The 27234-nt window shown below is 41.2% G+C and overlaps 1 protein-coding gene across 5 annotated transcripts in view; it reads left to right on the plus strand.

Moving 5' to 3' along the window:
• The window catches only part of kcnip4a (potassium voltage-gated channel interacting protein 4a), a 158753-nt gene that overhangs the window by 115169 nt on the left and 16350 nt on the right, over positions 1-27234 (plus strand). For 4 of the 5 annotated variants that reach the window (XM_026161863.2, XM_026161857.2, XM_026161862.2 and 1 more), the window contains one exon: positions 26665-26789. In XM_026161863.2, coding sequence (XP_026017648.1) covers positions 26665-26789 — 125 coding nt within the window. Of the gene's footprint in view, positions 1-2382; positions 2741-26664; positions 26790-27234 lie in introns of those variants that run through there. The other variant, XM_026161860.2, reaches the window with a different exon arrangement.

Consider the following 27234-nt stretch of genomic DNA (forward strand, 5'->3'; position numbering starts at 1 on the left):
TTGTCATTCATTTTTGCTTGTGTGTGTGTGTATATATCGTATTTTGCCCTTGTACACTACACAAATGCAGTTTTTAAAGCACTGACAATGTGTATACTTCGAAAATGTGCATTTCAGTGAAATTAACTTCTCCTCATAATTTAATGAGCTCCAAATCCAAAAAGAGCTGTTCAGAGCAATGAAAGTCAACCAGAACAAAAGTATGAATGCAAACAATGACGTTGCTCACTGATGTGGGGGATTTAACGTGGGGATTTTGTATAGCTGAGAGATTCTGTGGAGTCGGATCATTGGAGGTTTTCAGCTTAAACCAACATAAACAGTTGGTATGAAAATACCACTTAAAAGACTGGACTAACTGGTCTGCTATCCTCTCACCTGTGATTTGGACACAACAAATTCAGAGTAAAAATATATGTATAGATTGTAGACTATGGGATAAACTGCTGGCATCTAGATCTGACAACAACAGTTATTTTATCTGCTATTATCTAAGCTGTGTAGTGCAATAATGGCATCTGACTGTTCTTTTAGTGTCTGTAATAGATGGATTTAAGTAAAACACAGATAAAAGCAATGATTGAATATGTTACTTAGGAAAAAAAATCTTCCTTTAAAAAAAAAAAAAGCATAGAAAGCTGATCCAGACACAGAGCAACTGAGATATTTGCAGTCATTAAATGTTTGGAAAAGAAAAGTAGACTCTTTTGCACGAGGTAATTACAGAATACATGCTGTATTATACTGCCTAAAGATGTACTTTTTGCTCTAACTCAGTTTTCAGAACAGCGCACCCAAAATACAAATATACAAATAAATACACATTTTTAAAATTATTGCATACAAAATAATCCTTGAGTTCAGTCCTCATCAAATGTCTCACTTTGCAAGGACAAGTCTCCCATACCAACGACTTTTTAAAAATGCTCTGGGCTATTCAGGTTAAGCAGGATGTCTGCTGAATATTATTTTCTTTTTCAAATAGCATCATGCTAAATTATTCAGAGAATTTAAAAAAAAACATGGAATTACATCTCCTACTTTCCATTCTGTGTTGCTGAAGAAAAAGCAGCGGCAGATGGACCGCATGTAAATGGATGAGTGCGCGTTTTTCCATCACTGGAAAAGAGCACTGCGTCACACTGGATATTTATCATAGAGCAATTGAGTAAGCGGTGAGACACGGTTTCTTTCACAGTGCCAAAAAAATATCCTGTTGTGATGATTGTAATCAAGTTGGCTTTGTGCATTTACATCAGTGATATATGGCGGACTTTACTCTAAATTGATTCACAGCTTACACGACAGAGGGACATTCTGAGTCAAAATAATCAAGTAGAGTGCAGTGAAATTGTGTTTGCAGTCGCAAATAACTCACAGAAACGCACAAGCTTTCAATGTGGCTTTTCTACTTGTTTTGAACTTGTAGTTATTGGAGTTAAAGCATTGATTTCCTGAAACATGAAAGCTTATTATTTTCAAAATAAAATGGGAGTAATTTTCTTTCTTTGGTTAAAACAGGATAAATATCGAATGCTGTGCTGTATGATAATTACAGTCTGCACAGGACCAGTAGATGGTGGTGTCTTCACTCATTTGCTCCAAACGCTGACTGCATGCATCAGCCTCTCTCTTGGACACACACGGTCTCTGTCGCTCTAGTTTTCTTTATCGGCTCGCCACATCTCATCGCAATCAAATGTGATTCAAAAACAAGCGATTAAGTTAAATAAAGTTGTGCGATTTGTTGCTTTCTTTACTCCTGAAGTAGGTGATTATCTAGTGAACGCTATCAGCTTTTTCTCTTTTTCCTTCCTTTTGAACCACGAGATATTTATTTTGTCTTGCCTTGCTAAAAAGTTAGTTTGATCTCTCTGTACGGCTTTTTGCAATTTAATTTTTTTTTTGCCTCCCATCTCCAAGATCAGTCTTTCCTATAACCACAGAATTATGCCGTTTTCTTGATTTAATGGTATAATTATCCAGCAGACAGAATTCAGTTACGCTTGCTGTGCCGCTCCTGTGATTAAAGTTAATTTGAACATGTGTAGCTCCCGCTCGGTTGTGCGCCTTCTAGGACCACACCTCCCCACAGCCTCCGTCCCATCTCCCCTCCCTCACTCATATCCGTCCCCTTTCCTGCTCCCTCCCTTACATTGCAGCGAGGCAGTCGGTGCGCCTGAAAGAGTGAGCGAGAGCTCCAAACTGTCAGAGAACAGCAGAGTTTGCTCTCCCGGCTTTCAAGGGTCTCCTCGTTTGTGAGGGAAGGAAATGAAGAGGAAGAGGATCGTCCTGAATTCTCAGTGACTTCTCGAAATCAGAAACATCCTTAATGACTTCAGGCTTCTCGCAAACCTGAGGACAAGTCTTGCTGATTGTTAATCTCCAATTTTAACCTTACCCAGAGTGGATTTAGAGAACAAGCGAGCAGAAGGCGGGTGCCAGGGGGCGCCCGGCCCGTGCGCTTGGGCCGGCGTAGCGCTGGAGTTGGTGCAGGGGAACTGGAGTGCGGGGCCAGGTGAGAATGGTGGTCCTGGTCCCGGCGGCGGCCCGGAAGTAGAAGAAGCTGGCTCGGGCTCCGGGTTCGGGTCCGGGTATGGCGGTGGGGAGTGGGCAGAAGGGGGAGTGATGCTGAACGCGATCTGGGAAACTGAGGGGCTACAGACGGTGGGCATCGTGGTGTTGGTGTTTGCCTCCATCAAGCTCCTGCACCTTCTGGGGCTCATCAGCTTCTCAGAGGGTAAGACACTGATTTGAAGGTTGTTGGGGTGGTGGAGGGAGGTGGAGGTTGGCAGACACAACAAGTTAAAGCTTGCTCACTGATAGACTATAATAAGCCTTGCTGATGTATTTTCAATCAGTCTCACCTTTTCAGCTTTCCACGTCTGCTCCCTCGACTCATTAGATTCACTCTCAGTTTGCTCGAAGTTCTCTGAAACTTTCTAAGACTGCAATTTGAAAAGTTTTGAAGTTAACTGAGGTAATCATTATGCCAAAACAGGAGTGGGAAGCACAAAAAGACGGTCTAATTAATGCGTAGCAAAGGAAATGTCACAGAAGTATGCGTGAGCTTGTGATGAGATCGAGGAATGTCTTGAGCTGCAAAACGGTGTCACTTCTGAAGCATCAAAACATTTGAGAGGCAAGAGAATCTCTGTATTTCAGACCTTAGAAGCCTCTGTTGTTTTCTTGTGCATGCATTTCACTTTGCTCTTGAGGAAAACTGAGCGGGGAAGTTCGGCAAGCGCAGAATGAGAAAAGAAAGCGTTCAGTTTAGACCTACTGAAGCTGTCTCGTTAAATAAAGTCGAGCACTATGGTAAGCACTTCAAACCGAAGAACAGCACACGCTGCTCAGTAAATACACCTTAACCTGTAATTAGAATAATCAATCAAAGGTGGGTGCATATTCAGAGGGGCAGCAAGTAAATAGAGAGGCGATAATGTGCTTTAGTCAGTAGCAGGAAAAAGCCGACCTGACCCGACCTGAGACGAGTGTTTAGATGGACGTGTTAGCGTCTGTTGACTGTCTCTGGCTGTGCTGTTTCAAAAGCACCTGGGAGCTGGGTTTTCATTTGGGTTGGGGGGATGGTGAACCTCACGCCCGACGTAACAGTTTACATGCCTCGCTAAACACTGGCGACTCAGATTTCCCCTCGCTCTGCATCTCCAAGCGCAGCTGACATGATATTGATTATCGGCGACGGTGAGATTATACAGATGTCAGGGCTGGCATGTCGGGTGCCGTTTGCCTGTTGATGTGATTTATATTCCACGGAGCCGTCTCAGAGCCTGATTACTTACAGAATGCCTGCGCTGGCGGTGCCCGACAGGCTGTCAATACAGATATCGATGTTTTGTTTGTGTTTGCAGTCGTTTTCAGGACGAGGGAATGGTAAAAAGATATTGGGAGAGGGGCTGAAAATGCACGCGAAATGCTTTTCATTAGGCAAATAGGTTTTCAAATGAGAGACCACAAATCTTTTTGTAATCATATCAACACTGGCAAACGCAAGCTGTGTGTAGTCTTAAAATCTCCCACGATGCATGCGGGGGTAGAAAGAAGTTAAATTTTGTAATTAAGCCCATACAGAAGCAAATAAATCATCAAAACTCGAGGTGCAACTAAGAATTACTTTTTAGTTTTATTCCTTTCTTGATTGCTCAATTAGTAAAGGTCCTTTTTTCATTTCACAGATCCCATGTTGACATAAATTGCTCTTTCCATCTAAAGATCTTGTTAGTAAGCAAGCTAAAAGCCAATAAAGGCCTGAATATATTTAGTCAACAGCACATTATTCCACAGTTTCTGTTTCCCTGTAACTTCTTCTATAGCGCAGATATCTTAATGTGTAAATAGGAGAACTTTGCACTGTGTTAGATGGCATCTTTTATAGAGACAGACCAGTTGTGTTCCCTGTTTCCACTGCTCGGTTAAACAAAGCTAAATGTCTTGAAGCGAGGTTTGAATTAAACACAAACTGATCATCTCAACCAGGATTCAGCAGGACAGACAACAAGCATGTTTCCAAATGGTTTAAGGGTATTCTGCACATTTGTAAGTTTCTTGCAGAAAGAGGAGCTAATAATAAGTGGAAACAGGTTTGTTTTTTCTGCATTTTCAAAACTCAGAAAACAACTTTAAGGTCATTATTCAGTCGGCGTTCATATTTTCAAGTCAGCAGGGGCGGAAAAAACTAAAACTAAAAGAACTGCATTTCAGAAAGGCCAAGCTAAGATCAGGATTCAGGGCTTGTGCTTGCAAATATCTGAGTTGACAGTCTTAACCGCCAAGCATCTGCGTAGCTTCACTTGTATATAAACCTCACAGTTGTATAGATTTACCTTTGTAGCAGCTGTCACGTTCTGCAATAACTAAAATAGTTTGTTTTTGCCCCTTTTATTTTTTATTTTTGAAGAAACCTCCAGGGACAGAGGTTCACTGAAAGCGCACGGTCTGCTTAACATTCATACAGTCAGACACGTTCACAGCTGGGAGCTGCCCAGTACGATCACATCCCTCTACTGCAGGCCACCTGAGCTGCTCCGCTGGGGCTTCTGCAGGATAAAGGTCTTTCTTTCAAAAGCCTGTGTGGGGTAAATGTTGAGGGAGTTTCTCAGCTGCGCTGTAGATTTAAACTGGCAACGTTCCAGTCACGGGAGTTATCTCGAGCCGAGAGCACGCTCTGGATGTGTCCCAGCACTGCTCGGCTCTTTACTGTAAAGAGTCAGCTGGCAGCAAGTAAGAAACTGTACCCTTTGTAAAAAATCAAGTCTGACCTCCTGGGATTGATTATTTCGACTTCACAGACTGTAAGGACCTCAGACCCTGAGAAATAGTTTATTAACAGCCTCTCCCTGCTCCTGGCATGCTTTCACGTTGGAGAAATATAACAGGACTATTGCATCAGACCGTGCACAATCACCAGAGCATTCACTGTGAATAAAAGTAAGGTCTGGCAAGCTGCACAAAAGTCACTTGCTTCAGTTTAATTGTGAATGCAGCAGAACTGATGCATGTGTGCTTGTATTGTTGCCATTGAGCAGAATGGCAGCGCAGCTGGCAAGTGTTTGCCCTCCTCGGCTAGCGAAATAATGTAATGACCACTTTTATTAGAGACTGAGTTAAAGATGGAGAAATTACGATGTTTGCTTGTTTTTTGCTGAATAATCAACCACCAAGCCTTCTCCTCCTCCTTGCAGAATAGCGAATAACAATGTAGATTCTTACACTTGCTTATTCACAAACATATCCAGATCCTTCTCACACGTATGTACATTTCTACTTACATAATGCAGTATTGCAAACTGCTGAGTAAAGACTCAAGCCTCAAGGTGCAGGCTAATCAGTATGTCACGAAATGATGAATTATTCTCTGGTTCAGCTGTACACAGCAACACCCCCGACCGTAACCTCGTAGCCCTGCAAACACGCACACACTGCACGCAATTACAGCATTACCAGAACGGTGATGGAACACTGTGTCAATTTGGACCTGCCGTTTGTTTATTACCGGCTCAGAGGACAGAGTATCTCAGCACCGACATTCATCTAACAATGTTCTTATGTTCTGTGTGACCTTGATTGGATTTTCAAAGGCGGGCAAATAAAAATAATTTGTGTCAGCAACTGACCAGGACCCTTTTTTGTTCCCTATTGCCTGTTTTTATTTATTTATTTAGAGTGGTAATAAAGTGCTAATGAGCATGCTGGCTCGATTTGTTGGTACATAAGTGACAGGACTCTTATGTACCAACTAGGGTTGCCAACTCCCTGAAAAATAAATAAGGGACACCTCGTGGCCAGGGCCGGGCGACCCAGTTGTCTTCACCCTTCCCAGTGTGGTAGCTCTTTTTTTTTGTGTGTGAAATTATTTTTTAACCATTTGACTTGAAGTTGATTTAAGTAGATGCATATTCTATTCTTTGTGATATGAACACATGTGAAACAAATGATCATTTACCATTTATTTTTAGCTCAAAATGACAACATTAACACAGTAAAACAGGTCTCTTTCTTAAACAGAAGCCTGTCATGCTTAACTTTTGAGAATATAAGTAAATCTTTCTTTAAAAGAACTCTGTCCTGCTTAACTTAAAATTATATAAATTAATAGAAAACAATAGAAAGAAAAATATTCTTGTAACAGTGCACATTTAGTGCATTTAGTACAATTGGCTTCAGTTGAGGTATTATTTCAGCTTTTCTAATGCTAATCAGCTGCTCCTGTTTGTAAACCCGCTTGTTCCCATGATTACGCATCATAACTCATCATTATTCATCTATGTATTACTTTTATGTATTAGTCATCTATTTGTTGTAATCATCTATCCTTGCAGCTGTTTATTACACAAAATAAGTTATATTATCACACTTCTGGCCACATAGCGCTGATATTCACTGCACATGCCCATATTAACTTTTTCCAGCCAGGTGTTTTCCTTTTCCCATTCTTCCCTTTCTCTGAGGGGGAACAAACATTACTGCTCTAATGCTGGGCTCACACTGTGCGGTTTTAGGCCCATTTTGAGCTGATTTGAGTCGTGCGACCGTTTTGGTGATCGGACCGATTTTGGCCTTCATCGTGCGTCGTGTAGTATACGTGGGGTAACGAGAAGCGATTAACACCTCACGACCAGCTCCCGATCATCAATCGCTCGCGAGGGTGTCACCGCAGCCGCTCACACTGCTCACGCGCAAACACGTAAACATCGGTGAAAAAGATGGAGCAGCACGGCTGTGCAGCGTGTGATCTGGACACAAGCGATGGAGGCACAACTTGTAGAACTTTGGAAAGCTCATCCGAGCCTTTTCGATGTGGCATCACAAATGATCACGACCACAACAACCGTGAAAATAGTTGGATTTACACTGCTGCTCAATCACAGCTGCCTGATCAATGTTTTTCATTAGCAATTTAGCAAAGTTGATGGTGGTGGTTTGTGTGTCTGTGTGAGTGAAAGACAGAGAGAGCGAGCGACAGATTATCTGTTATAACCTTCATTTTATGGAGGCACAGTGTGAGCACTCAGGTCGCATCAGAGCATCGGGCGGTATAGTGTGAGACCCTGCATCATGACCTACCAACTTCTAACCCTGCGAGTCAATCGTGCAGTTTGAGCAGGAGCTGAATAACGTGACTGAAAAAATCGCACAGTGTCTGCCCAGCTTTAGGTGTACTGTCATCCGAGACTTGCACCGCAGTGACGGCGTTTGTTTCCCTGTTGGCCATGCTTGTTGTTGTGGTCATCTGTTGTCTTCCGGTATTTTCTCCGTAAGCGACCTTTCCTCGACCAATGAGATAATCTGAATTGTCATACTCGAATTGTCATAAGTGTGCTGCCAGCTCATTGGTCACAAAGCAGGAGAGGGGCTGAGAATTATGTTTTCAAACAAAGCGTTAATTCCATTAACATTTATAGACTACTTTTGATTCTCACTGTATTACGGGACAAAGTGCGTCCCTTATTAGCTCAATACGGGACGTGTACTTTTGTTTCTAAATACGGGACGATTCCGTTTTTTAAGGGACGGTTGGCAACCCTAGTACCAACAAATTATGCTTGTAGGTGATGCAGACAAAAACTCCAGTAAAATCAAGCCAAGATAATAGAGCCAGACATAATAATCACCTGCAATTAACTGGACCGTCATCATAGCCATTCTTATGGTTTCAGTCAGTTTGGACACTTGTACTACCGTGTAGTACGTTACAGCTTACTTCTGCATGCATTTTCACAGGACCGTGTGAGATCAAAGGTGAAGGGGTAAAGCTGTAAAGCGTGTCAGGCACCTACTTAAAATAACATTTGACGCAGTCTGCGATTTTTTTTTTTTTTTACCTACAGTGGCTGAAATAAATCTACGACTTTTAGCGCGCTACAGCTAACTAGCATCGCTGGTGTTGGTGTACCCTCTTTCTAGCAGCTAAAACTTGCTTTATCGTCCCTTCCTTTGCCTGAAATGGGGATAAAAGGAAGCAAGAATTGAGTGCTTCTCAGTTAACTTTTTAACTGAAAGCACAGCATTGAGATACACTTAGTGACACGCTTGTACACATAGAATAGTGGGTGTTAGTATGGCGGTACGTAATCTGAAACACATCATGTTGTTCATTACTTTGTTGATAATCACATATCTCATGGATGGTTTGAAGAATGATCGACGAAGGTCCTGGTTTCCATATTCTCCCTGTGTGTTTTTGCTGGGTACTCTGATTGCCTCCCACAGTCCAAAGACATGATGGATTCTAAATGGTAAGGCAAAATTCTAAATTGCCTGTAGGTGTGAGTGGTTGTCTGTCTCCATTCAGTTAAATTCAGCTCAATTTATTTAAATAGTGGCAAATCACAACAACACTCAAGGCAAATTGAAAGGTAAAGACCCTACAATAATACAGAGAAAACACCAACAATCAGGCGATCCCCTTTGAGCAAGCTTTCGGCAGTGGGAAGGAAAAACTCCCTTTTAACAGGAAGAAACCTCTGATGGAACCAGGCTCAGGGATGGATCACATCTACTGCCACCATTTGGGCTGAGGGGAGGAAGACGGGAGAAAAGACACTATGCGTTAGTTCTGCAAACAAATTGGCAACCTGTGTGGGGTGTACCCCTCCTCTCCTCCTGTGACAGGTGGGATAGGCTTCACCAACCCTGAATTGGAAAGGGGGAAGAAAATGGATGCACAGTCACATGGATGAAGCCAGTTGAAGCACCACCAGTTGGTTTACATTTCAATATCTCTACAGATACTGCATTAATTGTCTTTAGACAATTTTTATGTCCTGCTGTCCATTTCCACTGCTTTAGGTTGTGAACACCTTTTGTTAAACATAACTAACACATTTTAGATCAATGTGCTAAGTTAAGAAGATGAAAATGCTGATAGCGCAAATATAGTTAGAGCTCATTGTGACACCGCTTTTGTTTCAGATTTCTTTGATTGGGTGTTAAGGATCAACCAAGCTTTGCTGAGTGTTATAATCGTGCTCAGCTAATGTTAATAAGCAGCAAGATGTCTAAAGCCTGCTGCGTAAAAATCTTTGGAACCCACAGCTGGTGAATTTTTATCATCCAAAATTATGAGTGACCTTTCTGTTGCTGTTTGGTGGCATTTATTTATGATCAAGCTGTTCTGACATGCCTGTCATTGATAATCACATCATCTCGGCATGAAGCTGGCCATACAGTAGGACAGGGGTAGGCAACCTTTCTGATGGCGAGTGCCATTTAAAATTTCCTCAGAAGTCAATGTGCCATATGATTGCATTAGCAATAAATTTAATAATGCTCTTTATTAACAGTTACACACTATATAGGACCACTTTATAGAATTATATTTGTTCGCAGATGTTGGCAGCTATCAGCGAATAGTTATCAGCAATTTGGAAACAAAAAAAGACACTTTTTTATCCATAACAGCAAATACAGAAAATACAGAAAATACAAATGCTATTGATGGTCTCCTCACAACAATGATAAGAAAAATAAACTATGTTAATGTGTGTTAATGTGATCTCTGGTCTCCCACTCAAAGACACAGGTCTCCAAGTGTCCAGCATTCAGACGGCCACCTGAGGACACTCATGTGAGAGAAAATCTGCTCACACAGATAAGTAGAGCCAAATACTGTCAATAAGGCCTTTGCAATGTTCTGAAGACAGTTAAACTTGTCAGGTAGTGATGTCCAGCAGGTGAAAATGCAAGCTCCATGAACACGCACATCTATGGATTCCAGCTACTTCGATGCTATATGTATGATTTCTATACATTTTACGTCAGATAAAAACTTTGGTTGTAAGCTTCAGATAATTATTTAATAAAAGCTGGACATTTTAAATGAGAATAAGAAAGTATTTATTTGTGCCCCCCTCTCCCTGTTAATGCCCTACCTGGCCCCCTGGCATAACTTTGCTAGACCCGCCCCTGCACAGTTACCAGCTGTCAGCTACGTAGAAAAGGATCCTGGTGTTATTTGTCTCTCAGAAACAGTTCATAACTTCCCTTCAACTCATTCATGTCACCTAAAAGGTAAACCTGTTTCTCCATCACCTGTTCAGCTCTGATGATTCAGTAAGGACATCTTCATGTTTCCCTCTCACCAGATAACCAAACCGATATCATGACCAGCAGCTTTTACAGCTGTGGCTCCAGCAAACATCAGCTGATAGTAGAAAGTAATATTAAATAAATTCTAACAACAGCTGATCAAGTTTAAACGTGCTGCTGTTGTTTAGCGCGACATCCGGTGGTTTCCTCTTTCTGGTGCAAAGTGGGCGATAAACAAACAAGAGAGAGAAGCCGATCAGCTGATCACTGATCAGTTTCATGATTGAAGTAGCAACAGGAGAGGGAGGGGGAGATGAGAGAAGAGGCAGCTGTGCAGCAAAGACACAGAATAACTCCAGCCTTGTGTCCTTTTTTCATTCTAGCTGAAGTCCGGGACAAACTGTTCCTTTTCACCTCAACACGAAACGCGTAATATTTTCTCTGAATACGGGGCGATTCCGTCTTTTTACGGGACGGTTGGCAACTCTACTAACTAACCTTATGAATTAAATAAAGTTCACTATCAGTAAGTAACATCATAGCACCCACCCAGCAGTATAGAAACTCCGTCATGCTAGCTAGTACGCAGTACAAGTTATTGTAGCTGACTGTAAAAAGTCAGCACAACAAAAATAAACTCCACCTAAACTTGGTTTATATCTGACCCAGACAGACTGCAGGTCATAACTTCTTACCTGAAGTTCAGTTCACCTGACACTCGGACTGGCGGCTGCCTCGGGTCTCTCCTCCTGCCTCCCCTTTCTCTCATCCACCTGCTGGCCTCCACCACTTGCTAATTTTACTGAATCTGAGGAAGCTCCGCCATAGCCGCCACCAAACAACTGAGTTATTTTTACACACCGACCAGAATCTGGCCAATCCACCACCTTTCAGTGTTTTACCGTTACAAAGGGGAAAAAAAGTCACCGGGCCACCGAGCAAATGCCCGGTATGCCCGATGGCCAGTCCAGCTATGGTCGAGCCATCAGTTAACCCTTCGGTTGCCGACCCCTGCAGTAGGAGAATGACAGCTAACTGTGTTGGTCTTTATGTCTTCATTGTCTGTACACATACTTATGATATTGTTTAAGGCATACAGCCTGTGAGGGATTTATATCACTGTAAAATACCAAAAAGGTATTCTTCATTTTTTTAAGTGCATTGCGTTCATTTTTCATTCAAACGCGTTGTTTTTTGGACATCGTAGATGGTTTAGTGCATCTTTATTATGGGATTGTTTTGTTTAAGTCACATATCATCAAAGTTGGGTCAGAAGTGTTTAGCATCCTTTTTGTTATGATGGATGGCATTTACAGTCTTTTCAGTAAATTCATTTGGCTGTGTCCATTGTGGGAATAAATCTAATAATTACTCCAGCAGGCAAACTTTTAAAAGATTGGAAACAAATCCAGTCAAAGGTAAAGAAGTGTAAAGTGTTTTGTAGCGCTTTAATCTCTCATCCACTCAGCAGTAAATTTAAACAGTCAAATGGTCTAATTTTCCTTTAGCTACTTTCTATGCTTTAGAGCAACCACCTGTGCTGCGTTACCGGTCCTCATGGTGTCTTTTGAGGTAAGAAAGGCCTGGCAGTGGATCTTAGTGGAAGTAAGAGGACTTACTTTAAAGCAAGGGCAAGTATCACACAAGCAATCAATGTTGATGAAAACATCACTGGTAATAAGTGGTGATAAAAGTAAGCTGCATGCTTCTGAGGCAAGGATATATATGCTGCGAGATAGGTGATGGCAGCATGAAAAAGCTCCCCATGGACGAGTGAGCAGGAGGCACAATATATACTTAAAGATTCACTTAATTAAATGACCTGTACATACAGCGCAGCAATGTAGGACACAACCTCCAAAGCATATTGTCTTGTGAATACATTAAGAGGTTTTTAAGGATTTGGTGTTGCATTTTTTGGGGTTAATTTAAGCTTGAGCCTTGCTTCTTTCAACCATCTCTAGACCTTTGAAGTTGCACGTGCTTTTCCCCCTTTTTTTTTTTTTTTAATCAAGGCTGCACAACAAGCGTGCTCATTCAGCGTGTTTCTGGCTTTAATTAGCCTGCAAAATGAATAATCATTCCAGCAACAGTATTGTCCATAATTAAACCAAGGACATCAGTTCTTATTCATAATGCATGTTTCTTGTTGTGGTTGATTGTGAATTCAGTGGAGTTTATAGTCCCCATTAATTTCACTGAGGATTTATTTTTTTGTTGTTTGTGGGTGGAAGCTGGGGGAGGTGGGTCTGCATGTTTGGGCACAACTGATGTTTCTTCTATTTGTTTTGATTTTAACTCCTCGACTAACTGAACAGCAGGGCTTTTTGGAAGAATTTAGTGGTGTGCACTATTGTAAAAAGAACTGGGACACTGGGAAATATAAAGTGCTGAATTGTACCTCTCGCAAACCAATCTCATATCACGAGAGATTCCTCTGTTATATTGAAACCATTTGCTGAGCAAGGACAAGTCTGAATTTGCACTGAGTCTGATGAAATATCATACATCATCAGCTGTAAAGCTACAGGAAAATGTTAATGTAGTCCGAGCACATGAAATAATACTTTTCTATATTTGAATAAAAAGGAAGGAAAAAAAATCACTTAGCTCATTTGGATCTTATTGGCTGGTGTTGCAGACCATAAATCATCCCAGCTGGCTACTTCCTTTTCATCACAATAGCGGTGGCAGAGTAAAAGCCTCACTGTCAGAGAAATAATGGAGGAAGTAAGTAAAACGTTAATCAACTATTGGGGCCATTTTGTTCCCCTTCAAGTGATCACATCACGTCTTTTGGCTGAGCCGCAGTTTATGGAGAAAATTGGATGTGAGTTCAAAAGTTTGTTTTGGCATCTCAGACTGTTGATGTGAATTACACTGTAAACATTGTCTGGGGTAAAATCCATTAATCCATTGATGCACTTTTCTGAGTGACTGGTAGCGTCAGTGTCAGCAGCTGGAATAAGGATGACTCACTCTGAAGTTAGTCATAAAGACCATCTCTTCTCCGGGTATCCTTTTTTCTTGGCGTGAAAGCTCTAATCTTTGGAGCTGAAGTATGATAAACCTCCTTTTCCCTCCCTTGTCCCATCTTATAATCTTTAAAATGATTGGAGAAGAAAGGGCAAAGTTCCTTTTCTTCCACTGCTGTAGCAACGCCTTCCCAGAGACAGACTATTATTGAAGCACTTCCACATGACAAATGATTGCAATTAAAAACATAGACTGCTCTTTCCCCCAGATTCCAATAAATGGTGATGGTGTGTCATTATGGCCGGCGTGAGAGTCCGCTCTCGCTCATAAAGAACCTTGCCATCCGGTTCCCAGACCACCAGTCAGTGCAGTCACTCACACTCAGGTCAGAACAGGAAAGGACAGCTTTTTATGGTCCTGGCCATACTCAGCATGAAAAATTAGTTCCTACATGTCTTCGGTATCCGCTTGTTTAAACTAATTAAAACTACTATTATTGCATTAGGCAACATAGAAGCTGTAGCAAATTGTACTAATGGTGGAAAGCATTGGATAATGTGTTCCTGGTGCCAGTAAAGAGCCACTGTAATTGGAGATATTTTGCCTTCTGTCTTGTAATAGCTAACCTGCTGTAAAGGGAATAGTCAAGGCTTCTGTTCACACGGATCCGTTCCCGGTCTCCTTGGTTTGGCTCGTTTGGATGTTCTTTTCATTACTGGCAGCATGACGCAGAATTTTTAATATGTCTCTGGATAAATAAATTCATATCTCAGCAAAAAGAGTTTGCACTGTTCCATGTGGTCTAAGAAATTTGCTCGACTGACCTTGCCCTCCAACTCCTTCCTATTACTACAGCGATTACACTGCCATTTTTCCTGCCTGCCATAAGAAACTGTTTTATTAAATAACAGAAATGACATATCGCTTTGGCTGACTCTGGTCTCAGAGCTTATTTGTATTTGTGACCACCAAAATGGAAACAAATGGCAGGTCTGTATCCACCTCCCTCTTTGCTCCTCTCATTTATCTGCTATAGCATGAGGCCTGCGTTTCAATTACTTATCTCTCACTGACTTGCATCTGCAGATCTTACACATGGAAAAAAAATGTGTTGTAATCAGCAGATGTCCACTGCTGGCAGCTCTGGTGTTCAGAGTGCTTCAGGTAGAGGCAAAATCTGTCTGCTGGCGGATCTGGAGATGATGGATTCATTGGTGCTTTTGCTCTGCTTTCAACCTCTTTGCTATTAAGTTTTATTACTTGGCATATTTCCAAAGTTCAGTATGTATTTCCCCAAACAGCTGTGTTCCGAGTTGAATATACATGGTGTCACTTTCATCTGAGTAGATATAGGGCTGAACGATATATCGCATTTGCGATAATATCGCGACATGATCGAGTGCAATTTTCTAACCGCAAAGGCTGCGATTATACTCTGGACATGTCCAAATTCATGGGCTGCATCCTCCTGAGGCCGCATTTGTAGACCGATTACGTCACAGCGACGCGCCGAAGGCTGTCCAAATTACTACCATATCCCAGAATTCATAGCGCGGCCCAGCCAAACTCCAGTTTCCAGCAATGGCGGCCGCTACTAAGTTTTAAAATTACTCATACTAATCTTTCTGGGTCACAAAATAAACTTTTAACATATTTTCAGGCGAGAAAGTAGTTGTGTAAACATCAAATATCTGCTCGGTTTATCAAGATATCCCATATTTGCAAAAGTGCTTCGACGTTTTCAGAGGCGTCTGCTACCCACCAGCTCGACAGCTAGCCGGGAGCTCGAGGATTACTGATGCGGCCGAGAACGGCACAACTCCCGGCACATCATTTTCAGATCACCGCGGAGTTTCGCTGCTCGGGTTAAACGTAATATATAAGTCACTTAGACAACCTAAAAATGTTATTGTTGGGCTTTTTTCAGTGTTTTGTTTGTTCGTGAGTAAATCGGTTTGGCTGAGATTAAAGTTATTAGATTAGATAAAATAAAACTTTATTAATCCCCCGGGTGGGTTCCTCCTTGGTTTTCACACAGCTGACTAAACGTCAAACAGAAAACTTATTAAACAGAAGTATGAGACAGTCGAGAATTTACACCAGTGTCTGGTTATATTTTAGATAGCAAGAAGCAGACGGCCGAGTTTATTAAACTCCACCGAGACAGCGGTGACGCTAATCAGAACTAGACCGTCCAATTTCACGCCTTTAAATTTTAAAGGCGTGTTTGTGTTTATACAATTGCTATTATGTTTGCACTTTATGTGTAATGTTACTGACTGCAGAGATCAGTAAGATGTGTGTATTTTTTATTTATTAGTTTTATTTATTTAATATTATTTTTTAATTGAATGACTGTCTAGTAGTTCACAGATGTCGAAAAACTGAGTGTGGTAAAGCCACTGATTTTTTTTTATGTATATTTCTGCAATCTGCACATTGTACTGACTTTCATTTTAATGTTTACACCAGGGTTCCTTGTCAGCACTTTATGCTCAGATGTTTGTAAGCTAAAAATAAACTATTGTGTATGTTCAAATATACTGTTGTGATTGAAGAAGTTAAATAAAAATGTCAGTCATCAATTCATGCATCACCTCATGTCATCATAACAGAGGTCTGTCTTCCAGGAAAGAACAGTTTAAAATTAATGTAATATAGTATTGGCCATACTATATGATGTATTGCTTGTCTTTGTTTAATAATACAGAAGACAAAGACCTTAAAAAATAATCGCATATCGCATCGCAATCGCAATATTGGGGCAAAAAATCGCAATTAGATTATTTTCCATAATCGTTCAGCCCTAAGTAGATACCACATTTGAATGCCCTCCAGCACGCACTGAAATTGACTTCACAATTACTGGTGTGTTCCATTCTTTAGTGTCGTTTGGTCTTGTCGTGAGCCTTTACCACCATGTCAGTGATATTTAAGTACAGGAGCTCAGAGATTCCCAGATTATACAGAAGGAAACGTTGCAACAGTCCGAAAAGCTAAGACTTTCTGACTCCCTCTACTCCCACATCATCGCTAATGCGGAACTTTATTTTGAGTGGCAACACCTATCATTTAGGAGAAGACTGCAGGGAGTCCTGCATGCCTCAAGCGACAGGGCTACGATGTCCCAGTTGGTATGGGACACAGTGAATGCAGTCACCATAAACTAGCCATTATGCTATGTTCCATTTGTTAACTTCTGAGTTGCCCCCCCAAATTGAATTTCTGGCTTGGAGAGCTGGACATGTCCTGCAATCTTCGACTTTACAATCCAAGATGATGGCAGTGCATGCAAAGAGTAGTAAATCATTCAATCTGTGCTATTACTTTATGTATTTATAACTTGGTAAATAAGCAATTCATGGAGGATCAGGCACTATCCATGAATGGGTTGCAACTAGACATTGAATTCAATTCAATTTTATTTATAAAGCGCCTAATCACAACAACAGTCGCCTCAAGGCGCTTTATATTGTAAGGTAGACGCTACAATAATACATACAGAGAAAACCCCAGCAATCATATGACCCCCTATGAACAAGCACTTTGGCGACAGTGGGAAGGAAAAACTCCCTTTTAACAGGAAGAAACCTCCGACAGAACCAGGCTCAGGGAGGGGCGGCCATCTGCTGTGACCGGGCTGAATTACTAGTGATGGATGACTCGACCTTGTTAGAAGCAAAAGAAATCCAGTTTTTCCTTGTTCTTCCAATGTTACTACTGTAGCAGGGTCAACTGTCTTGATGCAGTGACATCACCCCCATCTAAGTTGATGCCAGACTTACCTAGTCTGGCATCAACCCAGTAACCTTCTGCTTACCTTCTGCTTCACTGGGCGGCTGCGGGTCAAGAGGTAGAGCAGGTTGTGTATCAATTGGAAGGTTGGTGGTTTAACCCCTGCATCTTCTAGTCTGCTTGTTGCGTCTTTGGACAATGTATTGCAACTCAAGTTGCCCCCAGTTCATCCACTGGAGTGTGATTGTGCGCGTGAATGTTAGGGAAAGTGCCAAAAAGCACAGAATAAATTGTTGTATGACTGTGTGAATGGGTGAATGATGCTTGTAGTACAAAGTGCTCTAAGTGTTCAGCTAAAGCACAAAAGCACCATATAAGCACGAGTCCCATTTACTGCTCTGCTTTGTAGCTTGAAAACTGTTTACCCGTATCTGTATAATCTGGCTGCGCTCGACGTGTTAACATACTGTAATGCAAGCATTACACTAATGCATGCTCATTATGTTTAGCATCTGCGCCAGAGGTATCATCTGTTAACAGATGTTTTAGTGTTGACAGAAGCATATCTTGAGCAATAAATCAACATAGCCACACAACACTTAGCGCAATTCAGTATTCTGCTGGGAGACAGCTTGTGACATCAGAGTTGATGTAACTTCAGGTCAGTTTCACATCACATTGGCCTTTTTTTAGGACTCGTGCCAATCATGCAAGCGCAGGCTGCCAGACACTGCTCATCTGCTGCCCTCGTCCCTTGTCTCTGGGTATAATTTCAGTTAATTGCTAGCTGCCAAGTATCTGCCACGTTTGTCCCCCAAAAACAGCATGCAGCCTTGGGACTTAAACACTGGTAGCGTTACAGCCAAATAACACTGAGCTTAAAAGAAGCATCCTAGCCCCTGGCTCCGGCTGAGTAGATTAGATTTATATGACCGAAAAGGCTTTGCCTCTGAATTTCATCAATTGGCTGTATGACCTTTTGTAAATGTTCCATATACAGACTATTACTAATACCAAGGTGACCTTTAGAAAGATGAGAGAATTTAAATCGAGGTATTGACAAACCAGCATGGCAATTACCAGTCACTAGCATCGACTTAAATACCATCCAATCAAACAATCCTTTTTTACAGCCTCTTGTCATTTTGCCTCTGTTTGGTTCATTCAATGATATGAAGCATGTTTAAGGAAAAGCAAATAGCTGTGCTGCATCTAAGATCCAGTCAAATTAAGCTGGCACTGACCCTGCAGATGCCATGAAATTGCTGTGTGTTTTGTTGTAATGTAAAACTTGGCTGATAAGAGGTGGCGCTGCTCGGACTCTACTCCAACTTTGATCTGTCTCGAGGCCACCAGGAGACAGATTAAGGTGTTAAGAGATTAACACCTGGGGAACCACTGACTTTAAAACCTGGCTTGAGGACAGTAAACACTTCAAAATATCCAATACCATCCATCTCTTAATAAATGATGTCTGGCATGTTGTCATTTGTTGTCTTTGTAAAGAGCTTATTATTTATTTTTTTTATAAACCCCAGAAAACCTATAAAGCAGAAGTTGTTGAAAAGGCAGTATATTTTTGTTGACGGACTATCCAATATCGTTGGAATCACTGGCACTTCAGTGAACCAATGCCTCACTAACTCTCTAGCTTAGTAAAACAATCCCATTTTGTGCAGAGCGATTAATTACTTCTTTTAAACCAGTTTGATTCTCGACCAGATACACATCAGGATGCAGATAGAAGCGACAGCAGCACTGGTGTCCTCCGCCACATACAATCACTCATACAGGTGACTTGGAGGATCCCAGAAAATCACTGCTGACCATATTGTGCCTAAAAAAAATGATCGAATCAAATCATGCTGGAAGCCAACAAACTTAAAATTCACTCATTTTATTTTCTCTTGGATATGAACTATTTAATATCTGAGTCAGTAGTGTGTTTGACAACCATTGCAGTCATCCATACCTTGCTGTTATGTTAGCATATTTTGACCCTAAAAGGCCAACAGAGGAAACAGCACAGCCTTGTGATTAACTTGATACCCTCAGTTTCTTGTGTTGCATTGCCAGGATTCAGAACCTGCTATATTAGGAGTTAGCATGGGTTAAGATAAGATCAGATTTGAGTTTGGTTGTCATCTGGAGCTTATCGATGGCTAGTCTCAGTGGTTACTTTGGTGAATGTGAGGAAGTCAGATTTATTCAGGCAGGTTTTGATAGTAAGTGACGCTTTGAAAAGAGCTATTTACATCACTTATTTACTGTCTCTGTCATGATCTTTGTTATTTCATTGCTCCAGAAAAGCTGCAATAACTCATAAGAGTTTATTTCTTCTCTCTATCTCTTTATTTATTGCTGTTAAAGTGAAGTGTTCTGCACTAAAGCCAATCTGATAAGAAGGGTTTTTTTGTTTTTTGTTTTTTACATCTGTTTATTATAGATTTAGCATGATGACATGAGTCTGTTATGGAAACTGATACTAAAAACACCACATAATGATTAATTTTTGATCCAGCCGTACATGTGGTGTATTTGTGGTATCTTTTGTAGCTACTTTAAATGACGTTTTCGTCCTTCTATATTAATTTATTTTAACCTCTGAGACCCCGTGTCTCAAACCGGTTACATCTCGTGCATCCCAAAAAAGAGCTCAGGTCTCATGAGGTTAAGGATGTGCTGCACATGCATCTAAAGTCACGTTTCCACTACAGAAAACTTTCCCTAGGGATTAAAAAAAAAAACCTCTGGGGGAGCTCTGTACTTTTCTGCCACAGTGTGTAAAATATGTTTCCAACAATGATTTTATAGCCCAAAACCAAATGGTGGAGTTGAGGGGGAGTTATTACTTTCTTTTAAAATTTAAGGACTGTGGTTACTCACCACACCATTGGTCTCATTTCCCAGCACTGACTTTGAAATGAGTGAAAATCACCATCTTTCAAAATCAGAATCAACAGCTCTCTCTGTCCCTACGTTTATATGGCATCAGCAATCTAGAACAGTGTCTTGTATAGCGTGGCTCAAAAATAGGGCAGAAAAACAATCCTTTTCATGAATATAAATTTAAGGATGTGTAAACATTGATGTATTAAAGAATTTGAGATTTTGTCATCATCAGCTTTTGTCATGTAGCTTTCCCCCTTTTTCTGTTTACATGCTTAATGTTAGCCTAAGCTAGCAGCAGAATGGGTATAATGCTGAATAGGAACATTTTAGGTTGCTAACATGGCAAACTAATTGCCCAAATTCAAGGGCTGCATCTTTGAATTTGGCTGCAGGTAAAAACATGATACTTAAAAGATAAGTATGTTATAAGTATGTGCGCATGTTAGCTAACTGACACTAGCATTTAGCTTTAGCGCATCTGTGTGAGTAACCAAAACCTGCTGTTGTTTACATTTTAAACATGAAGCTCCGTTATTTAGGTTTTATTCAATGTCCAGACCTTGGTTTTCACTTTCCGTGCCTAAATGCAGTATTTTTGTTCTAAGTTGGCCATCATCTGTAACCAAAACTCTCCAGTCCAGTCACGGTCATCTTCAGACCACCTACTGAAGCAGTACAAGTGCACATCAGCATTTCTAATGCCTGTAAAACCCTATCTAACTGTTGGTGCTAGAAGATAAGTTGTGCTCCCTTGGAGTCATGGCCTACTTTTGTGAGCTCTGCCTTCTTGGCGCCACTGTGCTAAAGCAGCTGGAGCTAAAGTATATAAGACCTAATCTTAGATACACACACACACACACACACACACACACACACACACACACACACACACACACACACACACACACACACACACACACACACACACACACACACACACACACAAAATAGAAGGTCTTTAAAAATGACACATGTTGCTGGTTCACAGTGTTTGACTGTCACCGTATAAAAAGCAGCTTGTAACAAATAAGTAAATGACGGCTGGAGAGGAAGCAAAATCCAGGCTTTGATGTAGCCTATCAGTGGCTGAAATTAAAAACGATCTTGGACAATTTCACACAGATTAAATGCAGACTTCCCCCACTAAAGACCAATTTAATCATTTTAATTTGAACCCCACACGGAGTCAGGTCTTTTGCACTTACTGTATTAAATTCATCTGTCCTATGTGTTCCCCGAGGCCATCATTTGGCTGTATGCAGCTTCAGACTGTACGTACCCCCTCTTACCACAACAAAGAAGCAGAAAGCTCAACAGCACTGACCCAAGAGTTATTGATAGTAAGCAGTTGTGTCTGTGTGTCAAGTATTTATTAGTCCCTCTCTTTCTGTTTATAGACCCGATTGATTTAGTAAAGTTTTATCCTCCAGCTTGACCTTATAACTCTGGAATGAATGAGTCCTGATATAATAAACATTAAGGGACTGTAGCAGCGGGGCCGTGATTGATCAGTCCAAACTGGGAGGAAGGGAAATATCCTGACATTCGTTCTTCAGGATATAAGTGTTTTTGCAGGGCATTGACAAAGAAGATACTGTGTGGTAGACCATTTTAGTTTAGTCTGCAAAGCGTGTTACACTATGGTCTGTGGTAATTACATTTTGCTGAGACATCAGTCTCATTCTCTTGTATTGCTGCAGGCCAAAATAGTGAAGGCAGCTTTGCTGTTCAGGGGTGGCTGTGAATTACGTTGTTGGCGAGCTGTACAGTCAGCCAGAGCCTACTATTATAGCTGCTGTCACTCAAGAAGCTGCTAAGGTCATTTTTTTTTCTTTCGAGGAAGGCAAAAGTATGGCATGACGGTATGAGTTGGCACGTATTAACTAAACCAGTGAAGTAAATGTTTAGACTTGCATGATATATTTAATTCTTCAGGACAACAACAGCGGTTTTATTGCCTTTAATGAACTGGACACAAGCGGTGCAATACCGGCAAAGGTGCGACCTTTAACCTTTATCAAAGGGGCAGGAGGACACAGCTTGAGCTGTTCTTCACAGAATCACACACAGTCGAGCGTCGAATCCTTTTTGTCAATAAAATAAAAGGGCAACTTTTAATCAGACAGCCGTGACTGTTTGCTCTTTTCTTGCCTGATTAAGCACTCTGTCACTCAAGCTCTACTCCGTTCCACTTTAGAGATCAGCTTTTATTGCCTTCTTGCTAAGTCATCCTGTCGCTTCAGTACAGTCGAGATTCGTTGTAATGTTCGCGCTGCCTCCTAAACTCGGTTCAGCTGCTAAAGAATCTACTAAAGGCCCTTCTCCATGATGTCCTTGAGCTCCAAGGTAGAAAAAGGTGCCTCTCTGGAGCACAGTAATGCCTCCAGATGAAGCCAGCTTGCTGTCAAGACCAATATATCTTGATAACAAAAGCAACATCTGTCTAGTTCAACCTCAGTGAGGGGGCACTCAGACGTCTCCTCTCCACTCAGGTAGGAAGGTGTGTGTGTGTCACCGAGGTAACGAGAACAGATGAGAGCTTCATCCTCTAAATCTCAAAGTTATTGTGTTATCAGAGGAGGCAATATGAAGCGGCCTTCAACAGAAAGAGATTCTTCACAGCAAACAAGTTTGTTGTGCACAATAATGTTGGTCATTATGTGGCCAGACCTAAGAGCTTTTAACCATCTACACTCTGCGGTTTGCCTGTGGTCCATTAACACAGTGTGCACTGTTTATGCTTTATACACTGTGAGGCTGAAAAGGCAGAGGCACATTAAATATTGACTCTGCCGGGGCTTCTTTCCAGCTCTGTGGAATAAGTATTTGGCAAAATTAGGAGTAAAAATTCACGCTTAAGGCTAAGCTTGGTTGAGCTTCTTCCTCCTCCAATTCAGCCACTTTTGCTTATACATGAATTCATACAAATAAAGCAAGTATGATACATCGTTAGTGTAAGTCTGCAACATCTGATCCAAACAGTAGATGATCCAAAAGAATAATATTAGCATTAATTATCATTAATTCAACAACCTTTTCAAGGATCATTTCTCTCTTTCCTCTACCTCCAGTTTGCTTCTACACTTCATGACGGTGTAGGCTGCAGATTTATGACACTATTCCCATGCCCTCTGTACAATGATGTAATTGTTACTACTACATCCCTTTATAGCCCAGGTTTATAGAGACCTCTTGCAACTCTCATCAGCCATCTTAACTAGTTAGTTATAAACATGCCATGAGCTACATCTCTATTACTGTTTTCTCCTGCGAGCGCTGCCTTGTGCTTGGTGCACAATTGACAAATGGTTCACAGCACTCGTCTTAACACCCACAGCTGCCGTCAAACCTTGAACTAAATTTTTCACAATAGCCTGGAGAGGGAGGGCAAATGGAGTTTTTTTTGGCAACACTGTGGACTTATTACTTAATGGCTTTCATATTCACGCGTTGGTTTTGCATACAACAGAAGATTTTTTGGGGTGTGTAGCGGGGTCATCAATTCCTACCTTGAATGCACCACTTTGTTAAATTAAAGAGGAGGCAACACATTTGTCAAGAAACCAGCTTGATTATGTGCGAGAAGAGATGACACCCGATGAGATATTAACTTACATCGTGACCCGAGGTCATGAGCCTCCATATCACATTCAGAGCCCGTCTTTTACACTGATGGAGAACAATGTGCTTGGAGATTGATTAATAATGTAACCAGCGAACTAGTCCTATCTCACACTTCTGCAGTCCTGAACCTGTAGTTCATAGCTTCACCAACCTGCATCAAAACTGCACAAAAAAAATACACCAAAATGGCATTGAAAGCAACTTTCACAGACACCTAAACACTGTTAAGATCTGTTCTCTTGGAATGTGAAAAGCCATCTTCTCAGGTCATTACAAAGATGCTACTTTAAGTATAAATTTGGTTAAAAAGGTTAAAAAGACGCCATTCCTCTTCACCACCTCTGCAAACCCCAAAATTGGCAGCTTCAAGGCGATGGACTAAACACTGTTGACACAAGTAGGAATTACAGGTTTTGACAGATCTTTTAGGCCTTTCTCTAATCAACATAAAATTGCTCAGTGGGTAAATTTAAAGGGCCTGAACACTCTTTGCAATAAACCTCAGCCTAAAGGACAACTCTTTCTGTTTTACTTTTCAACTAAATCTAGATATAAGGGCACATCTGTTTAAAAGCCAAGGACTAGCTCAGTAGACAAAGCACAGAATCCAAAGACAGTTCGTAGATGGTCTTGGGAGTAGCTTTGTACTGTTTCAGCTAAACAGAAGAAGAAGTTCCTCGTTGGTCTTGTTTTTATCTGTTAGGAGCACTGTCCGTGAAGTAAATTCAGAGATAACTTCAGCAGTGCTAGTAAATAAAAATGTCTGTTGATCTGCCAGTTGGTTCAGTCTAAGAAGTTTCTCGGCTGGATTAAGAGAAGTGTAGTGTAGCTCAGGGGTGTCAAACATTAGGCCTAGGGACCAAATCGGCCTGGTAAAGACTTTGGGAAATTTGAAGGTTTGCATAAAAGCTGGACTTTTAACTGCATTTTCATAAATTTTACAGCTTTTCTTACTGATAAAGACCTCCTCCATGGTCATTCATAATGCACCAAAGTAATTAAGTAATAGATAAACAGATAAATGCAAGAAAATGTCCTGTTTTCTACTGTCTACTGTAGAAATTTAAAGTTTTTACAACATATCCACAGCAAAAACAAACAAAAAAAGCTAAAGCAAAGCAAACGTCTGACATATTTTTTGTCATACTTTCCTTATATTAAGAGCTCTTGGTATAAAAGTGCAGTTAAAGTCGTCACAGTAACAGGAAGGAGAGTGTCTCTGGGCCTTCTAATCTGAAAATTACGTGGGTTGTGGGTGGCACATGATGTAAAATAAGTTTTTCGTCCTTGGTGCAAATGGTTCAACCTGTTGTTGGGGATGAGTTTCCCATTTGAAGGGAGATATTGCCATGACAACTTCTCCTCAGAATGAGCAGAACAATGTTGAAAAATTCCTTTTCCTTTTCATCCATCTTTCTTTTTTTTGACCTATACTGAGGATTTTGAATAGCTAAAAACTACTCATCAGTGTGCTATGCATTGTGTTAAAAGCTAATTAGTAACAGCCAAAATGACACAAGCCGAGCTCCTTTTGAGGCTGCTTGCTGCAGAGCAAAAACACTGTGTTGTTGTCCTGAAGACAGCTAGCTTCATGTCCAAACTTAGACCCTCACGTCTTGCATGTCCAGCGTCCTACAGTGTTCTGAGGCTCTTGGTTGCCTGGGTAACCCACAAGACCTAATGCTGTATTTCCCAGGTTACCCTCAGATTGTCCACAAGCGCGGGGTGAGAGCTCGACTCATGAGGCTCTTTCCATGCTCCACAGCCAAAAAGCCATCCTCCACTAATCAAAGCAAGTGGCTCTTCCAAGGCTTTCTCTCCCTCTCTCTCCCTTCACTCTGTCTCTCTGATGATTTTGTTGCTGTTGTCTAAGATGTTCTTTTGTTTCTGTGTCTTTTCTCAGCCAGTACAGGCTTTAGTCACACATGATTGACGGAGCTGCATTTTAGCTGCAACGTGAAATCTTTTCTTTCTTTTCTGAAGGGAATAAAAATGTTTTTCTGCTGTTCACAGTCAAAACTGTCATCTTTCACTGAAACAAAACACTTGCATATTGCAGATTAGTTTCGGCGTAATTACACGGTGACGTGAAAAAGAATATGTGATGCTAAACAGGTCAGGTGAACAGAAATTTGTTAATTACACCGCTGTAATGCTACAGTTTCTGGACTAATATGATGATGAGAATGAGATCAAATAGCCATTTTTATTTCCTTTATATCAGCTGACATCCCCCAACGGATGCGGAGCTTTTGTTCCATAGCAACAGGTTAATTATGGTCCGTTTAAAGATTTGGCCTTTTGACTGTGGGCCGTAATAAGCCTCTTCGAGCTAATGAGGCACTTAGTGTGTCACACTTCAGGTATATGAGAGACCCTGCACAAGACAAGTCAAACGCTGTGCTGTGAGGACAGTGCAGTCGGTGACAGTGCCCAGACAGCATCTGCTATCATTAAAGGCCCATTAAAACATTTCACAGGGTTCAGCTACACTCTTTCATGAAGAGGCTCTCTGCCACGAGGGCTTGTTGTGTTCCAGGGTCTCAAAAAAACTCTAATTACCTCTGCTGTCATGTTTGTTGTAGAGAAGAAAAGAGCATTCAGATTTTTTGTTTGGTTTTGTGAAGGGTCCGATAAAGGAATGTGGCGTGTGAGGCAAAGAAAGGACTTCAGAACTGATCCGCTTGAATGGATTTTCCCATGAGCCAATAACATTTTGTAGTAAAATGTTGAGTTCTGGCATTGTGAATGGAGCTTTTTGTTGTTTTTTTTGTTTTATTTGATTATCTATTTGCTGAAAATGTAACAAGATAGTTAAAATTCTAGTGTCAAAAATACAAATTTGCAAGGACGCGTTTCATGTCTCACCTTGTTCTCTCTCCTCTCCAGACAGCGTCGAAGACGAGCTGGAACTATCAGCAGTCCGCCATCGCCCAGAAGGCCTGGAACAACTCGAAGCACAGACGCGGTTCTCCCGAAAGGAGCTACAGATTCTTTACCGCGGCTTCAAGAATGTAAGTGACGAGGCCACCATACATAATGTACACCTTGGAATGCTTTGTTCTTTCTTGGATATCTCTTTTTTTCTTCACATCAAAAACATTGTTTTCCTTTTGATTTTATTTCATGTATTCTTTTACAACCTGCTGTAGTGAGCAAGGGTGTTTCCACCCAAGTCTCCTGAAGCAGCTCAACCTGCATTAAATGTTAAACTGTCCAATAGTGCTTACCACAGAAAATTTAAACTTCGGTACACGGTTCACTGTGTCAGAGATAATGAGGTCATACCTCAACCCTTCCACCCCCTCCCAGCTTACTTCTTTGTCATCTCTGGTGTGAGGCATAATAAGATGACCCAGAATTAACCCAACCCAGATTATCTGGCTGTGAAAGAGGATAGTGAGAGTCCTGTGATGGTGTTCCCGTGAGGCTTCAGTTTCCTGTTGCCTGCAATGTGCT

Source organism: Astatotilapia calliptera, chromosome 3 (assembly GCF_964374335.1).
Source record: "Astatotilapia calliptera chromosome 3, fAstCal68.1, whole genome shotgun sequence".
Lineage (NCBI taxonomy): Eukaryota > Metazoa > Chordata > Actinopteri > Cichliformes > Cichlidae > Astatotilapia > Astatotilapia calliptera.